This window comes from Candoia aspera, chromosome 2, assembly GCF_035149785.1.
Source record: "Candoia aspera isolate rCanAsp1 chromosome 2, rCanAsp1.hap2, whole genome shotgun sequence".
NCBI classification, from domain to species: domain Eukaryota; kingdom Metazoa; phylum Chordata; class Lepidosauria; order Squamata; family Boidae; genus Candoia; species Candoia aspera.
Genome location: NC_086154.1, coordinates 250,377,413 through 250,397,253, shown reverse-complemented (window position 1 = coordinate 250,397,253; position 19,841 = coordinate 250,377,413). Strand labels below are relative to the sequence as shown.

At 39.7% G+C, this 19,841-nt stretch overlaps 1 protein-coding gene across 1 annotated transcript; it reads right to left on the bottom strand.

Moving 5' to 3' along the window:
- Positions 1-17: 17 nt before the first annotated feature.
- On the bottom strand, positions 18-7,541 carry LOC134490262 (uncharacterized). Its single transcript, XM_063293176.1, has 5 exons — positions 4,835-7,541; positions 3,300-3,447; positions 977-1,104; positions 844-879; positions 18-37 (listed from the first exon to the last, which is right to left on the bottom strand). The coding sequence occupies exons 1-5, from the start codon at positions 7,488-7,490 to the stop codon at positions 18-20; spliced, it is 2,988 nt and encodes a 995-aa protein (XP_063149246.1). The 5' UTR covers positions 7,491-7,541.
- Positions 7,542-19,841: the final 12,300 nt, after the last annotated feature.

The window sequence follows — 19,841 nt, the reverse complement described above, 5'->3', positions numbered from 1 at the left end:
ATATTGAAGGACAATTTTTAGGCTGCCTCCTCTGGGACTAGGGATAAGATGAAGCAGAGGTATCCTTAGGGTTTGGTCAAAAACATCAAGATGGTGGCTGTGATGATGCAATCAACTCTTTTTTTTATGTGGGCTGCCCATATGATGCACATTAAAAACAGGCAGAGCTTTGATGGTACCATCATGGTTGCCATCGTGACTTTTTTTTAATACCGCCCCCAAGGATACCTCTAAGATGAAGGGAATGACATGAACATGGAATAAAAAGTGGTTCCTGGGGTATGTTCATGCTCTAGTTTGGGGAACATGCATGTGAGCCCATAGTGTTGCATAGCATGGGTGTTTGCAAAGGACATGTGTTCAAGAACTAGGAAAACTCTTATCAAAACCCATCATGGTTCCAGCTCTTTTTTTTCAGTGAAGCGTCTAAGTGGTTCTTCATATGCTTCATTGCAAAAAGGGTTCCCTGACCTTGCAAGCAAACCAACAGCTTATGTCAAGTGAGTGAAGCATCATCTCTGAGTCATAATTGTGAAAAATCTTAGGTGCTGTGCTTCTTTTTAAGGATGAAGTCAAACTGCAGGATTAGCTGTCTCATCTTTAGAATCAGTTTGCTCAGTATTGATATGCAGATCCTCAGAAAATGCTCAGATAGATCTTATCTTATTCCATATCATTTTTCTTGTTTCAGCATGGAAATAATTCGTATACGTTTGGGAGTGAAACCTTGAGGCATCCCAGCTCAAATTTGTCAAGAATTATGCAAAATGAACACCAATTTGATTATAATTTTCCATAATTCTGCAACAGTTTATATAGAAAAGCCATCACATAGTTTTTTACCTTCAATATCCTGAAGACTGGAAAGATGTTCCAAAACTGCAGAGAGATGAAAAGCAATATAGTCAGAATATAGACTATAAACTGTTAACTGAAGTTGTGTTTTATGTTTAAGGAATAATTCATCATATGTTACCTTCAGAGGTCAGGTTAAATTCTGAAGTTGCTTTTCCATATATGTTCTTCAGGCAGCAATGATACAGGCCTTGGTCTTTTTTCCCAGCTTGAACTATTGCCAGAGATACTGGAAGGTCATCTCTTGCACTAGAAAATACATCAACATTGAAGGTTAATATTTTCAAAAAATAAAACACAACTTGATTAATGTTTCAGAGGCGTGTGTCTTTTAATTCTTTAAAAGTGTCTCCCTCCCCTCTTATTTTATTAGGTTTTTTCCAACCTTCAAGCCTATACTGTTGGAATGCAATAAAATACTGTTCTGTTGGAACAACAACCAAGTAATGGGGTAATCTTCTCAGGTGTAGATTTAAAGCCAGGAAGGGACTGAGCACCTTAATGCTTGCCTTAGTTTTAAGATGAAAACTAAGCCAAGCCAATTAGAAGTCTGAACCAAGGAAATGTAAACTTTAGCAACTCTCTGTTGAACACTAAAAATATCACATTTGGTCATGCCAGAAAATCAGGCATGTAAATCAAAACATATGAATGTCCGAATTGTAGATATCTAAAGCAGCCAGAAAATTGAAAGGTTATCTTTTTTTTTCCCCCAGCCCTGGCACAAGTTTCATTCTGCAAATTGTGTAAAACATTTGTAAGGCCTACAATCTCTAGGAAAGAATGCTCCAGACTGTTGTTGAACTTGTGTAGTAGGGCTGTGCTATGCATCTGAACTAGTGCTTTGCAACTTACAAGAGTGCAAATGAAGCAACTCTGTTCATTAAAGCAGCAGCATCTTTTACTTTGCATCACATGATCCTTGCAAAAGGCTTTAATCATTTGTCTTCCTGCCCTTTGCAAAACATCTCCAATGCTTCAACCATCTAGAGCCACTGGGAGTCAGGTCACACATACATTTAAATATAATAATAATAATAATAATAATAATAATAATAATAATAATAATAATAATAATACTGTGTAATCATTATTTCCTAATCCTCCAGCAATGCCACTGCTGAGAACTTTTGCTTCACTTCCCTTTACAGACTTCCTAATACACCTTTCCCTTGCATACAAATTGAAAGGTTTCATACTTCAGAAGAAGATAGCTGCAGTTTGTACTACTGACTTCTCTTTATAGCCTCCAGATGTTTTGCAAGCTAACTTCTTCCAAGATACCGAATGGTCAGGAATTATGAGAACTGTTGTCCAAAACATCTGGAAAACACTAGATTACCTAACTCTGCCCTCACCTAATGAAGTCATCAAGGCACAGAACCAAGTTATGCCTCTCTGCTCTGTTAAAACTTTACTGGCCACTAGGATGAGAGACTTCTAGCTAACATCAGTACAAGAAAGTCCCATTTGCACATTATGCATACCTTTCATTTCTCAACCATGACTGGAAAAGTTCATCTCACAAGATCGTAATATAGTTCTCCTCTTTCAACCAAAGAAACCCCTTCCTTTTTCATGTAACCAAAACAATAAGAGAGATACCTACCTCTTCATTCATTCCTGTTCAGTCTGGTCTGTTCCATTATTCAGCAGCTACATTCAGACATGGAGCTAAGGCAAACTTCCTGGCTCTGGCTCAGTGAAATATATACCCAGCTAATGTAGTTTGTAAACCATGGTTTATGACTTAGCATTAAACGTGAATACAAGTGTATTCAAGTGAATACAAGTGTGAACCCAGCCAGTGATTCCTAGATTATCTGGGCTAAACCTAATGTGGTTTTCTCATGTCTGTCTGGACTCCATCATCCTCTCTTCACTATACTTAGAGTTAGGGTCCTCCAAACCCCAACAGTTCTACAGCTTTTACCAGTCAAGTTTGAATACTGCCAGTCTAATACATCATTTAATTCTCTAAAAATCTCTCTATAATTAACATTTTTCTATTTTCTTACCCATCATGCATTCATCACTTCTTAACCATAATTTGATTCTTAACTCCCTTTGGCTTAAGTGTAATTCTCCTATGGAGCATCAGTCTGAAACCTGAAAATATGGTATGAATGAACATACACAGTAATAGCACTTACGGTTTGCATCAGAATTTGGAAACATTAAATCAGGCATACTTAAGTTAATAAATATTGAAAGTATAAGGCAATGCCTGCCATGTCTTCTTTGTCCTAAAATTCTACATTTTTTAATCTGCACCCCATGGATGCCCCTATCTGTGAGTGGTTTAACAAGACAAAAGCAACCACCTTCACCACCACAAAATGCAATAAGAAGTATAAATAAATAAAATATATACCCCCATCCTTCGCTTCACAAAAGCACTGCAAAACATGCTAATATAGGCTTCTTACGCTGGCTCTCCTTACCTTCTGTGAACTCGAGCAAGAAGCTTAGAATCTTTTGTCCAGGTAATGGTGGAATCTGAATGGACTTCTCCAAACTGGCAACATAATTTGATATTTCCAGAGAAATCAGGAAACAGTTCTGCTTGGATTTTCCTCAGCAGTATGGGTGCTTGAAATTTTTTAAAAAATGAGTTATTGAGGATGAACGTATGTACAGAAGCATTTGAGGATTAATTTAGATATTATGCGTTGATCAGCCCTTAAGCCATTTCAATTGACTATTTATCTCTCCGTGTATATATATTTATTCCTTAAAAATATATTGAATGTAGAGAAAACATAGATGTTTTATGGAGTTCTTGTTAATTAAAAAAAATAAATTCTTGCATGTCATCCTTGAGCAACCTTGTCTACTCTCTTGCTGTCCAAACTACAACTCACGAAGTATGATAGGAATTATGTCCAACACAGAGGATACCAGGTTTTGAGAAAGGTTGACCTAGACTATAGATAAGACCACTAGAATTGTTCCCTTTAAGACTACTGAGTTTCACAAAAAAGACAACCAAGTTCAGAATGTGTGTCCCACCATCCAAATTCTCACTAGCCCTATTTGAAACTAAGCTGTGGGATCTGCAGACTAATTAACCGAGCATGCTTTGATTAAGTCAATTTATATCTCATATAACTCCAAGTCCCCTACTTGTATTTTTTAATTAAAAAAAAGAGCACAGTTATACAGCTAGGTGGACATTCTGGTTACCGTATAACTGAACAGTTGAGAACTGTTTTGCTGAGATAACGAAAGCATACTTGGGATAGTTAATCAACAGATGGCAACGCCTACATCAAAGGTGACCCACAAATCCTAAATCTCCTCTAAAAGTAGCCACTGAGTTGTAATTTTTAATGTGACATATTAAATACAAGGGGACAAGAGTGTACAAAAGTTCTGAATTCCAAGTTCCTAAATTAAAATGCCCATTATGAGTTTAGATTAGTTCTCCACATGCTCAACAGCTATTTTAATTATTTGGGGAGTATTCTGAGCTCGAAACAGAGCATTTCAAACTAGGAGAAAAAAGCTGTTTTAAGTTCAAACCACTTCCAGAATATTTGGGAGAAAATAACCCTTTTTGATTATGAACTAGGCTGTTTTGCCCTTGAAACAACTTTTGCAAATTTCAGACAAGATGTTCTGAATTTAAAATGCTTTGTACACCACTAATGAGGACAAATTATATTAACTGATGTAATAAATTCAATTTAATTAGTTAAAAACAACTCATTTTGGAATGCAGCCAATGATCTGCGGCTTTAAGGCCCTTGTGCCCCAAAAGCTGCATCTCCGTTTCTCACTGATTAAATAATTTCGGATTTGGAAGGGTCCAGACTTTAGAATAACCAAGGAGAGAAGCTGAGAATCATAGTTGCATCTTTACTTACAAATATCCTCAGGAAGCAAGAACCTCTGCCAAATATCTGGGGGAACGTTTACAGGGAATTACTGTTGACAAAAAGATAACTGAAAAAAACCCCTAACTTTCTAGACATACCTTTGTTGTCCTTTTTGCTCAGCATTTTCCGTTCTTCTCTCTTATCTTCCTTGGGCATTAAATCAGCCTCTGTTCTCCAGATGTTTGTAATGCAGCTGGTATTGTTACAGACATTTTCCTTCGTTTCAAGACATGGTTTCTTAAACTGCACCTTAGCCATCATCTTCTTTACTATTTCTTGCCCACTCTTCATGTCATCAGCACTTTTGTGAGGGGATGGTGGCTTAGAGATTTTGGAAGCTTCTTGTGATGTTGTCCTCTCATTTTCTAATGCACAAATATCTCCTCCATTTGTTCCTAATGTGCATGACTGAGTTTTGACCTGTGGTAATGCTTTTTCAGAATGATAGTTGTTCTCAGAAGCACAGGGCAAGGGGCTCTCTAAAATCCCCACTCCATGCTCAGAAGAATTTTGCCTCTCACCATCTCTGCTTTGATTGTGGTCTGTGGTTGTAACTGTACATCCACTCTCTAATCTTCCTACCAGAACAGCAGCTTGCTCATTGGAAAAATCCATGAATGGAGGCATAGAGTCTGGGTAATCATGCCAAGAATATATCGGTTCTGAATTAATGAGTGCCCTCATGTAAGGCTCCACTTCAACTTCCTCCAGGTTGTCTCCAACTGACTTTTCAGTTTCCCTGGTATCCATTTCATATGGCATAATTTTGCTCTGACTTTGTCTTTCCCTTTTTTGATACTCACCATGACTAACATGTCCCTGTTCTGAATCAATTAGAGCTCTCATATAAGGTTCTACTTCAGCTTCCTCAAGATCAGGTGCAACAAACACTTCACTTTCTTTCTCTGACTGTATTATTTGAGTCTTTTGGGTTTCTTCTATCCCTTTATAGTTATCTTGCCATGGTGTCATTGTATTTGTGTCCATGCTTCTGTCCATTTCAGTCTGAATGGATTCAGTTTGCCCAAGATGTTCAAATATTGACAGTATGTTTGCACTGCAACTTTCCGATGCTTTTTCTGGTTTGTTTATATCCTGACCATGCACTGTTATTTTGCCTATCACACCATTCTGAGCGTTTTGGCTTGTGCCACAATTCTCAGTGCTGGTAGGAGTTGAAGACTGCATGGTGTCTGGACCTGCTAATGTAGTTGTTTCAAATGGAGAACAGGCCAAATCCAAACCTAAGCTTTTAATGCCCTCATTCAAATGTTTCACAGGAGTAGAATTTTTCTCTGATACTAATTGTTGGGAATTGGGTGGTGGCAGCCTTGAGACACGTTTGGCGTCCAGGAGAGTTGGTTCCAGATTTGCAGCAATGTCTGTGCACTTTTGGCTTGCATTGGTTTTAAAATTCTTGTTAATTTCTAACAGCACCTCAGTGAAAAATCTAACTTTGTATGATGCTGTGAATATGGGTCTCAATTTACCTCCTTCTATACTTTTATCTTGGCTTGTTTTCTCTAGTGCTTGCCAGTCATCTTTAGGCTCAGTGGGCATTAGTGAATTATGCTCCTGAATGTGGTAGATATAATTCTGTGCATCAGGTACAGCTTTAAAATCTTTACTGTTACTATTATTGCGATAAATACCACAACTCCTGTCTCTTTTTGCATTCAGTTCTGACTTACTTCCTCTTCCCTGAATTTCTTCTTTGGCACTTCTGTTGATTGCCATAACAGAAGTGTGTTCTTTACTTGTTAATGGATCCATAATTTTCCCAGATAAATTTCTGGATGAATTCTCTCTCAATGGACAGTCTTTTATTCTTGACTGGCTTATTAGACCTCGTTCTTTCAGAGGTATCTCATTAGCTTGCTTGGCTATGTGGTCACTTTTCCAATTAACATTCTGTTCAGTATGAGAGAACTGGCCAAGATTATTAGGAAGCTGTTTTGATAAAAAAAATTGGCTGGGTTCTAAAGGGTTGTCCGGAGCATCTACAAATCTGAATACAGGTTCTTGCTCACAACACTGGAAAGCTTTTTCAGTCGTAACTGTTTCTTCCTGATTAGCAGCCTTCTGAATGGATCCATTGTGATCGTGCCGGGCTTCACTCTGCTTATCTGGACATTTTCCCTTTTGGAGATGGCTCCTTAAAAGGTGAACAGATGGCTTTTCTCTTTTATGTCGAAAGACAGAGTGCAGACCTACGGAATCTGGTTCTGCAGGTAATGTTGTGGAATTGACTTCGGATGTATGGGTACATGCTTCATCTGTTTTTAGCAAGCTGTTAGAATCCCTTTGGACTTGCATTTCTTTTGCCAATTCTGAGACATGCTGATTATTTTTTGTTAAATTTCCTGGCACATGTTGCCTATCACTTACATCCACAGTCGTTTTCAGTCCTCTGACCAATTTGGCACTAGCAGTCCCAGCTGTTAAACCTTTAACCTCTTTCCTGGTGCAACTGAAATCAGTGCCCCAGTCTTCTTTCCCATAAAGACGTTTCTGGAAGTGCTCACATGTTGATGATAAATCAGCATCTCTGCCCTTGAGTTCTGCAGATTCCAAGATGCTCTGGAAATTGTCTTTGGATTGATGTTGAGCCCTAGGAATGTCATGGAGTATTTTTATTTTGTTGACTTCATGGGGTTTTCCTATGCATGCCTTTTCCATTTGTACATCAAACATGGACGCTGGAATATCACATAAGGCATTGGGGTAATCACAGCTTGCCCTATTATACACCATTGTGAGATGAGGAGCTTGACCCCAGCCTGGCTTCTGCTCATCAGCCTCATGAGCTCCATCACTTCCATAAAGAGCTACAGTGTTTTCCAAAGTTACTTTGCCCATCTGAGATCCAGTTTTCCTGTGGACCTTTTGCAAAGCAGAATTTTCAACAGCTCCAGAAACATTTTTTACATGGGAGGGTGTGAAAACAAGTCTCTCATCTAATGTAGGGTCTGTTATAAATAGTTTTTGATCCTTTTTGATTGATGCTGAGGTTTCAGTGCCAATTTCTTGTTGCTCTGTCTGGAAAATACAGGTTGAAGAAAAAAAGAATGAAAGAAGCACATAAAGGAATTCAGTATTAGGCTAATCAACAAGTAAACCAAATAACAGAAAAAATTGATCCAGCATATGATTATGCTGAATCATAAAGGCACATTGTTCTAGTTATCTTCAGGGATGACCCATGAGATTGTTTATTGTTATATAATTGATGTAAGCTAAGACATTAGGACTTGGTGCAAAGCCTGTTTAATTTTAACAAGGTTTGTCTAATACCCTGTGGTACTGAAGCTTTGCAACTTTACAGCATGTTCAGATAAAAGTTAATTTTTTTTAAGACTCTTTTCCCAAATGGGAGAAATTTAACTCCATGATGAATCTTTCCTTTACAATCAATAGGACATAAACTTGTTTAACTCTGACTGGATCATTCATGTTTATAGTTCCCAATCATCTATAGTTTTAGCCCAAGCCATGATGAAATATTTTGAAAATATAGTAATATTGGAGTAAATATTTGAATAAATCTTTCTGAATAATTGCTGCATCTTCATAAGAACCTGTGGAGCAGTAACCAGATTTATTCTATCTAGTCTAGCCAATATTGGCTGATCTTGAAAATTAAGCAGAGTTGGACTAGTACAATACTCAGTGAGAAACTCATCAGGAAATATTAGCACTGTAGATTAGATTAGAAAGTTGGGAAACCATCCCAAGAGAAAAGAATGGCAAAACACTGTATTGTTGCCAAGGAAACTACATGAATGTGTCCATGAAATCACCAGAAGTTGAGTTCAACTCAAAGAAGGCTTCACCTTTACCAGGAGTTGAGCACAAACAACAGGATATTTTATTTAATTATTTATTATTTCAATTTCGAGGCCACCCAATTCCATAGCAACTCTGGGTGGCATACAGATAAAAATTACAACAAAATGTATCAAGTAAAAAGAAGGCAACTCACTGGAGGCAAAACACCAAAGTCAACCAGCAAAAAAACCCAACCAAAGTGGCTCAACTACCATCCTAGCCCAGGGTCTGGGAGAACAACCAGGTCTTAATCAGCTTGTGCAAAGTCGAAAGGGTGGGACCAGTATGAATATCCAGGGGAATATCATTCTACAGGGCAGGAGCCACCATCAAGATGGCACACTTCCTAGGTCCCACAAGATAACACTGCTTAATTGATGGGACCTGGTGTGTGCCCACTCTAGCTAATCTCACCAGATGAGCAGAAAGATATGGAGACAGGTGGTCCCTCAAGAATCCAGCCCCTATGCCATGCAGGGCTTTAGAAGTGATACCAGCACCTTGAATTGCACCCGAAAGCCAGCTGGCAACCAGTGCAGCTTGTGAAGCAGTGGGGACACATGTGCATACTGTGACCCACCCTTCACTGCCTGTGACACTGCATTCTGGACTAGTTGTAGTTCTTAGTAGTCTGTAGGGCAACCCCATGTACAGCACACAATAGTAATCCAGTTGAGAGGTGACCAAAGCATAAGTGACTGTCTGAAGATCTTTCCAGTCTTCCCATCCAATTTTTAGTTTCCAGGAACATAGAGCTCAGCCTGGTTAATCAAAATAGTCTTTATATTTTTCTTTCTATGCCACAGATTACCCAGCTTAATCCTGGTTGCTATTATTCTGCCCACGGAAGAAAGCCTTAACATTTGCTAGCAAATTTCCAAGAAAAGGAGAGTTCTATAAGTTTTATGCTATGTTTATGTATTGTTATATTTTATTTTGTTTTACATAGGATACATTTGAAATCTATCAGTACAAACTGATTATACTTTGATTAAAAGAAAAAGGGTTCTTAATTTCCTGTTTACCACTGGAAGTACAGTATTTCTCTTATTCTTCTAATTTTAGAATACATTCCAAAAACAGAGGATGTAGCCCCAGGTTATTTATTCATTATCTATTCAAATATATTTCATTAAATGATTATTTGTTGTTTATTCGTTTAGTCGCTTCCGACTCTTCGTGACTTCATGGACCAGCCCACGCCAGAGCTTCCTGTCAGTCGTCAACACCCCCAGCTTCCTCAGGGACGAGTCCGTCACCTCTAGAATATCATCCATCCACCTTATAGCCTTATTTAAAAATTGTTTAATTTAGTGCAGTTTGGTTAAGTACATACTATAATACACTTTCTCTCTCTCCCTCTCTCTCTCTCCTTCTCTCTCTCTCTCACACACACACACAATCACCATTTCAATTTTGCCTAATGCAAAAATATTTATATGAAGTCTATGTATATATAATGATCCTCTCTTAGGATAACATATTCTGAGAACATATTCTATTCATTTTATAATCCATGAAAAAGTATGCTGTAATAAAAATGTTAGTGTTTAATATACCACATGACTCATTTTTTTGCCACAACACAGGTTATTTAGATGACTTCTCTACAATCAAAGTTCAGTGTTAGCTTTCTGCAAAAGTCAGCTCCATTTCTGGTTGCTTAATAAAACCTCTGCTTAAATTATGCTTAACCTTTTAGTAAATACTTTGGAATCTTGCTAACATCATCTGATCAGTCTGCCTACTCTGCAGGTGGTGGTAGAGTGGAAAATGAAAATGGGCAGCTGTCTCTAGGTTATCCAAACAACTGATGCATGTAGCAAATTATTTATTTACATTCTAATACATGTGGAGTTGTGTGTATTCACAGTAGCTCTTCTTTTTTTTAAAATGTGTTTGAGGGTTTCAGGCAGCAGAAATTCAAAACACAGAAGTCATATCTTCAGATAGCAGGGGCTTTCCATGTGTTGGTGTCACGTCTTGAGTGAAGTGAGAGGAACAGTTTCTGATGGAGCAGAAAGGATGTGGTTAAAGCAAACTGCAAACCTCTTGCCTCACCCTTCTGTGACCTCAGTGCAAATATTTCTATTTTCAGTTTACTTATTAAAGTTATATTACACCTTTCTTGCAGGCGTTTCATACCATATATAGTTCTCTTACTTCCCTTTTATCCTTCCAAGAAACCTATGGGGTAGCTGAGCCTGATAGGTTCTACCTTGGCTGGTGAGTTTCATGGCCAAATATGGATTTGGACCTGGGGCTCCCCAGTTGTAGTTCAGCATTTTATAATTGTTAGCACTGGAATATGGGCAGCCAGCACTATGGTGTGCGGTAATGGAAAGTTTGTAAGTCGCCATAGCCTGAACTGAGATCTCTCACCTGTTTGCATGTGTCACAAAAGACACATCTGGGCAATAACAACTCCTTCAACCTCTGAGGTATTCAGCCTTGTCACTTGTTCACTGATTCAAACCCTTTGCTCAGATTCCAGCTCTCCATTCTGGTTCAGTAGCTGTCCATAGTCAGATCTGAAAACCGGATCTACCAAAAATGTGCCTTGAAGAACATAAGGGCACACCTCAACCCGGAGATTGAGGGCACACCTCAACCTGGAGATCAATCAACTCCAAACTATCACAGTCCTTGGCTTTTCATCACAATACTTACTTTCAGCTGGAGACCAGGCCAAGGCAATATTCAGAGTCTTGGATGTTAATGCCCAAACAGACATTGAGTCACTTGCACACAATAGGTTGTCAAAATGGCTGGCCAAGAATAAACTGTCCTTTCAAATAGAAAAATACCTGACAATGGGTCTGACTCAATACCATAGGATAGCTCTTACTAGAGCAAGATTTGAGCAACTAGATTCTATGGTCAAATATGGACGATTCCACCAAGTGCCTTACCTTGAGAGGACATGTGTTTGTGGAGCACCCGAAATAGAAGACATTGTACATGTCCTATTTAACTGCCAACTATATGCCTCAGCAAGGGCTCAGTACCTTCAGACATTAATCGACAGAACCACATACTGGGACCGTAACAAAAGACTATGTTATTTCCTCCAGAGCATAAATACATATGTGGTCAATAGAACTGTTAAGTTTATAGTTAGGGCTGTCCAACTGAGAACGCAATTTATATAATGTATTGGGGTGGCATGTAAAGGTGATGAATTCATTTAAACTCACATTGTTTCTGTATTTTATTACTTGTTTTATTACATCTTGCATTTTTACCTTACAATTTTATCTCTATTTTACCCTACTGTATTTTATCGTATTTTATCTCACCATAGTATATTTTAGCTAATTTTACTGTATTTTAGCTGTTTTATGGTATCATATTTTATATTTTATATCTTATAGTGGCTGATGCCCAACTTTCTGATATGGTCATTTGACTAATCAATAAAGTTATTTTTAAAAAAACCGGATCTTGTCCTGATCTTCCTTAGCTTCAGAACTCTGTCAGCCAATGCCTCCCTTGTGCTGAGAAGAATGGAGGGAAATATTGAGACAGATCTTTAGGACACCTGGTTAAGGCAGGCAGAAGATAGACTGAAAAATATACATGGAACTAGGCCCTGAAGCATATGAAGAACCATCTCTTTCTCTGAGAAAGATCCAGACCTGATTTGCAAGTGTTATGAGAAAACCAGACCTAAGAAACCCAAAAACTGACTTTCTTGATGGAAACATAAGAGGATGAAACAGCCATTTCAGCCTTCCCTTCCCCTGGGGCTCACTCAAGTGGATTGTGGATCACAAAAAGAAAGACCCCTCCTCTGAGTCCCAGTTGCTTCTGTTGACCAGATAAAATAAAATGCAGAAGTCCAAATGAGGCCAAAGGAAGGAAATCACTGAATACAAGGGAAGGCACTCCATAGGCTGTGGACTGCATGAATCCCAGCACCCTATTTGGAGCCCTCCAGCACCCCACTGAAGTTCAGTGAGAATGTTCTATTGGAAAATTTGTTGTTTATTCGTTTAGTCGCTTCCGACTCTTCGTGACTTCATGGACCAGCCCACGCAAGAGCTTCCTCTCAGTCGTCAACACCCCCAGCTCCCCCAGGGACGAGTCCGTCACCTCTAGAATATCATCCATCCACCTTGCCCTTGGTCGGCCCCTCTTCCTTTTGCCCTCCACTCTCCCTAGCATCAGCATCTTCTCCAGGGTGTCCTGTCTTCTCATGATGTGGCCAAAGAATTTCAGTTTTGCCTTTAATATCATTCCCTCAAGTGAGTAGTCTGGCTTTATTTCCTGGAGGATGGACTGGTTTGATCTTCTTGCAGTCCAAGGCACTCTCAGAATTTTCCTCCAACACCACAGTTCAAAAGCATCTATCTTCCTTCTCGCAGCCTTCCTTATGGTCCAGCTCTCGCAGCCATATGTTACTATGGGGAACTCCATTGCTTTAACTACGCGGGCCTTTGTTGTCAGTGTGATGTCTCTGCTCTTAACTATTTTGTCGAGATTTGTCATTGCTCTTCTCCCAAGGATTAAGCGTCTTCTGATTTCCTGACTGCAGTCAGCATCTGCAGTAATCTTTGCACCTAGGAATACAAAGTCTTTCACTGCTTCTACATTTTCTCCCTCTATTTGCCAGTTATCAATCAAGCTGGTTGCCATAATCTTGGTTTTTTTGAGGTTTAACTGCAAGCCAGCTTTTGCACTTTCTTCTTTCACCTTCATCATAAGGCTCCTCAGTTCCTCTTCGCTTTCAGCCATCAAAGTGGTATCATCTGCATATCTGAGATAGTTAATGTTTCCTCCAGCAATTTTAACTCCAGCCTTGGATTCCTCAAGCCCAGCATGTCGCATGATGTGTTCTTCGTACAAGTTGAATAGGTAGGGTGAGAGTATACAGCCCTGCTGTACTCCTTTCCCAATCTTAAACCAGTCCGTTGTTCTGTGGTCTGTTCTTACTGTTGCTACTTGGTTGTTATACAGATTCTTCAGGAGGCAAACAAGATGACTTGGTATCCCCATACCACTAAGAACTTGCCACAATTTGTTATGGTTCACACAGTCAAAGGCTTTAGAATAGTCAATAAAACAGAAATAGATGTTTTTCTGAAACTCCCTGGCTTTTTCCATTATCCAGCGGATATTGGCAATTTGGTCCCTAGTTCCTCTGCCTTTTCTAAACCCAGCTTGTACATCTGGCAATTCTCGCTCCATGAATTGCTGAAGTCTACCTTGCAGGATCTTGAGCATTACCTGACTGGCATGTGAAATGAGTGCCACTGTTCGATAGTTTGAACATTCTTTAGTGTTTCCCTTTTTTGGTATGGGGATATAAGTTGATTTTTTCCAGTCTGATGGCCATTCTTGTGTTTTCCAAATTTGCTGGCATATAGCATGCATTACCTTGACAGCATCATCTTGCAGGATTTTGAACAGTTCAGCTGGGATGCCGTCGTCTCCTGCTGCCTTGTTATTAGCAATGCTTCTTAAGGCTCACTCAACCTCACTCTTCAGGATGTCTGGCTCTAGCTCACTGACCACACTGTCAAAGCTATCCCCAATATTGTTCTCCTTCCTATGCAGGTTTTCTGTATATTCTTGCCACCTTTTCTTGATCTGTTCTTCTTCTGTTAGGTCCTTGCCATCTTTGTTTTTGATCATACCCATTTTGGCCTCGAATTTACCTCCAATGTTTCTAATTTTCTGGAAGAGGTCTCTTGTCCTTCCTATTCTATTGTCTTCTTCCACTTCCACACATTGCTTGTTTTAAAATAATTGCTTATCTCTTCTGGCTAACCTCTGGAATTTTGCATTTAATTGGGCATATCTCCCCCTATCACTGTCGCCTTTTGCTTTCCTTCTTTCTTGGGCTACTTCTAGTGTCTCAGCAGACAGCCATTTTGCCTTCTTGGTTTTCTCTTTCTTTGGGATGTATTTTGTTGCTGCCTCCTGAACAATGTTGTGAACTTCTGTCCATAGTTCTTCCGGGACCCTATCTACTAAGTCCAGTCCCTTAAATCTATTCTTCACCTCCACTGCATATTCCTTAGGAATATTCGTGAGCTCATATCTAGCTGATCTGTGGGTCTTCCCTAATCTCTTTAGTCTGATCCTAAATTGTGCAGTAAGAAGTTCGTGATCTGAACTACAGTCAGCTCCAGGTCTTGTTTTTACCAACTGTATAGATGTCCGCCACCTTTGGCTGCAAAGGATGTAGTCAATCTGATTTCGGTGTTGTCCATCTTGGGAAGTCCATGTATAAAGCCTTCTCTTAGGTTGTTGGAAGAGGGTGTTCGTTATGCAGAGTGAGTTGTCTTGGCAAAATTCTATCAGCCTATGTCCTGCTTCGTTTTGTTCTCCCAGGCCATGCTTACCTGTAATTCCAGGTGTCATTTGACTGCCCACCTTAGCATTCCAGTCTCCTGTGATGAAAATAACATCTCTTTTAGGCGTGTTGTCCAGTAGGTGCTGCAGATCCTCATAGAACTGCTCTACTTCAGCTTCTTCAGCATTTGTGGTTGGGGCGTATATTTGGATCACTGTGATGTTAGATGGCTTGCCCTGAATTCAAATTGAGATCATTCTATCGTTTTTTGGATTGTATCCAAGCACTGCTTTAGCCACTTTACTATTAATTATGAAGGCTACTCCGTTTCTTCTGTGGTCCTCTTGTCCACAGTCGTAGATCTGGTGGTCATTTGATGTGAAGTGGCCCATTCCAGTCCATTTCAGTTCACTGATGCCCAAAATGTCTATCTTTAATCTTGACATCTCACCAATAACCACATCCAATTTGCCCTGGCTCATAGATCTTACATTCCAGGTTCCAATGGTGTGTTGATCCTTAGAACATCGGATTCACCGTTCACCACCAGCACCGTCGGCCGCTAGCCGTCCTTTCGGCTTTGAGCTAACTGCATCGTCACGTCTGGGGCTAGTTGAACTCATCCTCTGTTCCTCCCCAGTAGCATTTTGACCATCTTCCCTGGGGGTTTCATCTTCCGATGGTATACTGACATCTCTCTGGTTGTACTGATCCATTTAGTTTTCATGGCAAGAATACTGGGGTGGGTTGCCATTACCTTCCCCAGGGATCGCATTTAGTCTGACCTCTCTGTCATGACCTTCCCGTCTTGGGTGGCCCTTCATGGTTTAGCTCATGGCATCATTGAGGTGCTCAAGCTCCAGCACCACGACAAGGTAACGATCCTTTGCTGAAGATTGGAAAATTACCATAGGTAATTTCCAGTTTAGTTTGAACCCTGCATACTCTCAGGCAGTCCCTATATGTGGATCAGGGGAAGCACACACACCACTCAGCACAGCTAGCTAAAAAAGATACTGTAGCTTGATTTTATTTAGGAAACATCAGCAAAAAAACCCCCCTAACCTGGCAACAACAGGACAAAAAGCAGACAAAAGAAGAAGACAGGGACAAAAAAACCCACTTTACATTATCTATATATCTATACCAAAAGGACAGAACTTTGCAGAGCCACAGGAACAACATAGTGGATAATTAGTATGGACCGTCCAATGGGAGGGGCCTTTGGTTATTCCAGGCCTAACCCATCTATGTACATAATAGAGATGGAAAGTGGGACACTATTTTGCACCATTACGGAAACAATTTAATTTGATTTAATTTGATTTAATTTAGCCACCCACTCCAGATGACTCAGGATGGAGAGGAATGATATATCCAACAAATTCAGGTTATGACTCTGCTCCCCTTTGTTTGTTTTTCAAAAATAAGGATAGGAATGGGAAAGGGAGACCCCTTGAAGCAAATTGCTCTACTCTCCTATTCTCAAAAGGATGCCAGCAAATGGCTGATTAGAAGACTATATGCTGGTTATATATATATATATATATATATATATATATATATATAGTTTATTCGTTCAGTCGCTTCGACTCTTCGTGACTTCATGGACCAGCCCATGCCAGAGCTTCCTCTCGGTCGTCAACACCCCCAGCTCCCCCAGGGACGAGTCCGTCACCTCTAGAATACCATCCATCCACCTTGCCCTTGGTCGGCCCCTCTTCCTTTTGCCCTCCTCTCTCCCTAGCATCAGCACCAGGGTGTCCTGTCTTCTCATGATGTGGCCAAAGTATTTCAATTTTGCCTTTAATATCATTCCCTCAAGTGAGCAGTCTGGCTTTATTTCCTGGAGGATGGACTGGTTTGATCTTCTTGCAGTCCAAGGCACTCTCAGAATTTTCCTCCAACACCACAGTTCAAAAGCATCTATCCTCCTTCTCTCAGCCTTCCTTATGGTCCAGCTCTCGCAGCCATGTTATTATGGGGAATACCATACACACACACACACACACATACACACACACACACATACACATACACACACACACACACACACACATACATACACACAAACACACACACACACATACATACATCCTTTGACCACTAATTCCCCTAATATTTTAAAGCATTATTCCCTCTTTGAAATGACTTCAGGATTTATACACATGAGAAGCAGTATGCAAATAATTTAATAATAGGGAGGGAGGGAGGAAGAGCTTTGGAATCATAGGTAAGTGCCTAAGTGCCATAACTTTTAGCACTTTCTGTTTATCTCCTATCCCAAATTTGCCTCCCAGAATCTTATATGTCCAAACCAAATAAGCAGTTCCATTTTCCAAGCAGCTAATAAACCATCTCCTTCTGATATGCAATATATATAAAGCAATATAAATCTATCTATCTACCTTGGACTTTGGATCCTGGAAATTTTTAATATTTTAGGTCAATGTTCCTATTCCAGACTCAGTCAGATTCCATAATCCTCCTGTACATTCTGTCTGTGACGAATTCTACATAGAACACTACATTTAGAATATCAAGAAAAATCACTATTCCCAATAAATAAGAACAAAAACACTGAAATGAATTCCTTCGTCTGTGTCCTGGCTACTAAGGTGACAGATTTTCTCCCTCAAACTGTTCAGCCACTGGGGACATGCACCACATATGCAGAACATGTCAGCAACTCTCTAGTTATCATTCAGCAGGGATCAGGTTTATCAAAAGCAACAGTTATCACAAAGAAAAGAAAAGGTACACACAATCATCATTTATCTTCATCATAAAAGGAGGAAAAAATATTCCAGAGAAAGCATCTTCAGTTGCTGTCATCCAGAAGAGGGCCTACATAAGAAGGATCGGGAATAAGAGAAGTCTCCTGCTATCAAAGCGAAACCAACATGCCAGCCACATTCCAGATTCGTGTCAGGAATATAGCAATCCTGCAAAGAGAGGCTGAGATTGTGGACTTGAATGAGCAAGAGACATTGTGGAAGCAGATTGCTACCACGATAGCTGGACTGTATTACTGACCAGGACATCTTTGCTTTGAATGGGAATATTCAAAGTAGCAGTGGATTCAATCTAGATGTAGGCCATTTCTCCACAAGTCACTTCTAGTATCTTCTGGTGTCACCAAACCATTATAAAGATGACCTCAGTACTGTTATAGAAATATGAGCTACTATATTAACATCAGCTAGGGAGAAAAGTCATATGAGCCAGATGTGACTCAGGTTATTTATTATTTATAAATCAAATTTATAAGGCCACCCAACCCATAACAACTCAGGCAGTTGTCTGAATATTCATAAACTGAATATTTAACAAATAACTATTGTTACTACTTACAGTATATTGTGTTATCACTTCTGTTAATGATCTCAAGTGGTGAGTACTGATTAGATTTAATTGCCTGGAAGATGTCAGCATGTCTGAATGATCCTTAGGCCTGAAGTACAAAGCATTCTTCAGACAAAAATAGCAAAGGAACCCATTCAAGCTCAAGTCCCCACTGAGAATGAGCATGCTCGATATGATTTTCAGGGACATTGTACAGGAGCACATTTTATTGCAGGTCTTAACTGCAGGTCAATCTCTCCTAATCCAGCAGTTCCCCCTGCCCCCCCCCCTTTATAAAAGTAATACCATTACTTCAAGCTCTCTGAACCACCACATAAACCATCCATCTGCAAAGCAGCTCCTGCAGACATCATGGCAAAAGTGGGCAGTACAAACATAAAAACTAAATTGGCTTTAACTTAATATAAAATTAAATGCCTGCAAAATTAAACTGCATTGATTAAATGTCTTCAAAATTAAACTGCATTGTAGTTAACAAGCTTAATTCCAATTTATGTAATAATTTTCTACTTATCAAAAATTACAAAATTTTTCAGGCTGTTTGATATCTGCCTGAACTAAAAGTAACATTTTTCTACACATGACTCTTGTTGTTGTTTATTCGTTCAGTCGCTTCCCACTCTTCATGACTTCATGGACCAGCCCACGCCAGAGCTTCCTTTCGGTCGTCAACACCCCCAGCTCCCCCAGGGACGAGTCCGTCACCTCTAGAATGTCATCCATCCATCTTGCACTTGGTCGGCCCCTCTTCCTTTTGCCCTCCACTCTCCCTAGCATCAGCATCTTCTCCAGGGTGTCCTGTCTTCTCATGATGTGGCCAAAGTATTTCAGTTTTGCCTTTAATATCATTCCCTCAAGTGAGCAGTCTGGCTTTATTTCCTGGAGTACGGACTGGTTTGATCTTCTTGCAGTCCAAGGCACTCTCAGAATTTTCCTCCAACACCACAGTTCAAAAGCATCGATCTTCCTTCTCTCAGCCTTCCTTATGGTCCAGCTCTCGCAGCCATATGTTACTACAGGGAACACCATTGCTTTAACTATGCGGGCCTTTGTTGTCAGTGTGATGTCTCTGCTCTTAATTATTTTATCGAGATTTGTCATTGCTCTTCTCCCAAGGATTAAGTGTCTTCTGATTTCCTGACTGCAGTCAGCATCTGCAGTAATCTTCGCACCTAGAAATACAAAGTCTTTCACTGCTACACATGACTCTTACAGTCTCTTTTATTGAGAAAAGAGATAGGGTTGCAAGAATTCCAGCAACTTAATTACTTCCCATCTGAAAATCAATATATCCATAGTACTTTAGAGTATAGATATTCTCTTTTATCCCCCAGCTGTCTTTCTTTGAACCAATAAAGCGGCCAGTGTCTGCACTGATACTGTAACACGGGAGCTTGGAAGTGACTGTCTACACAATCATTTCCTGAATCTTTATCACTCTGAAAACTAAGCATTACAGTATATTAACCAAATCTCAGAAAAGGATTTGAGGCTACATCCAAGTCTTTCTTTGGGGTGCCATGTGATACAAGGTCTTGGAATCACTAATTGTATATCCCCTATTATCTACAAAATGCCAATTTCTTGGCACAGAATTTGAATTGGTTCAC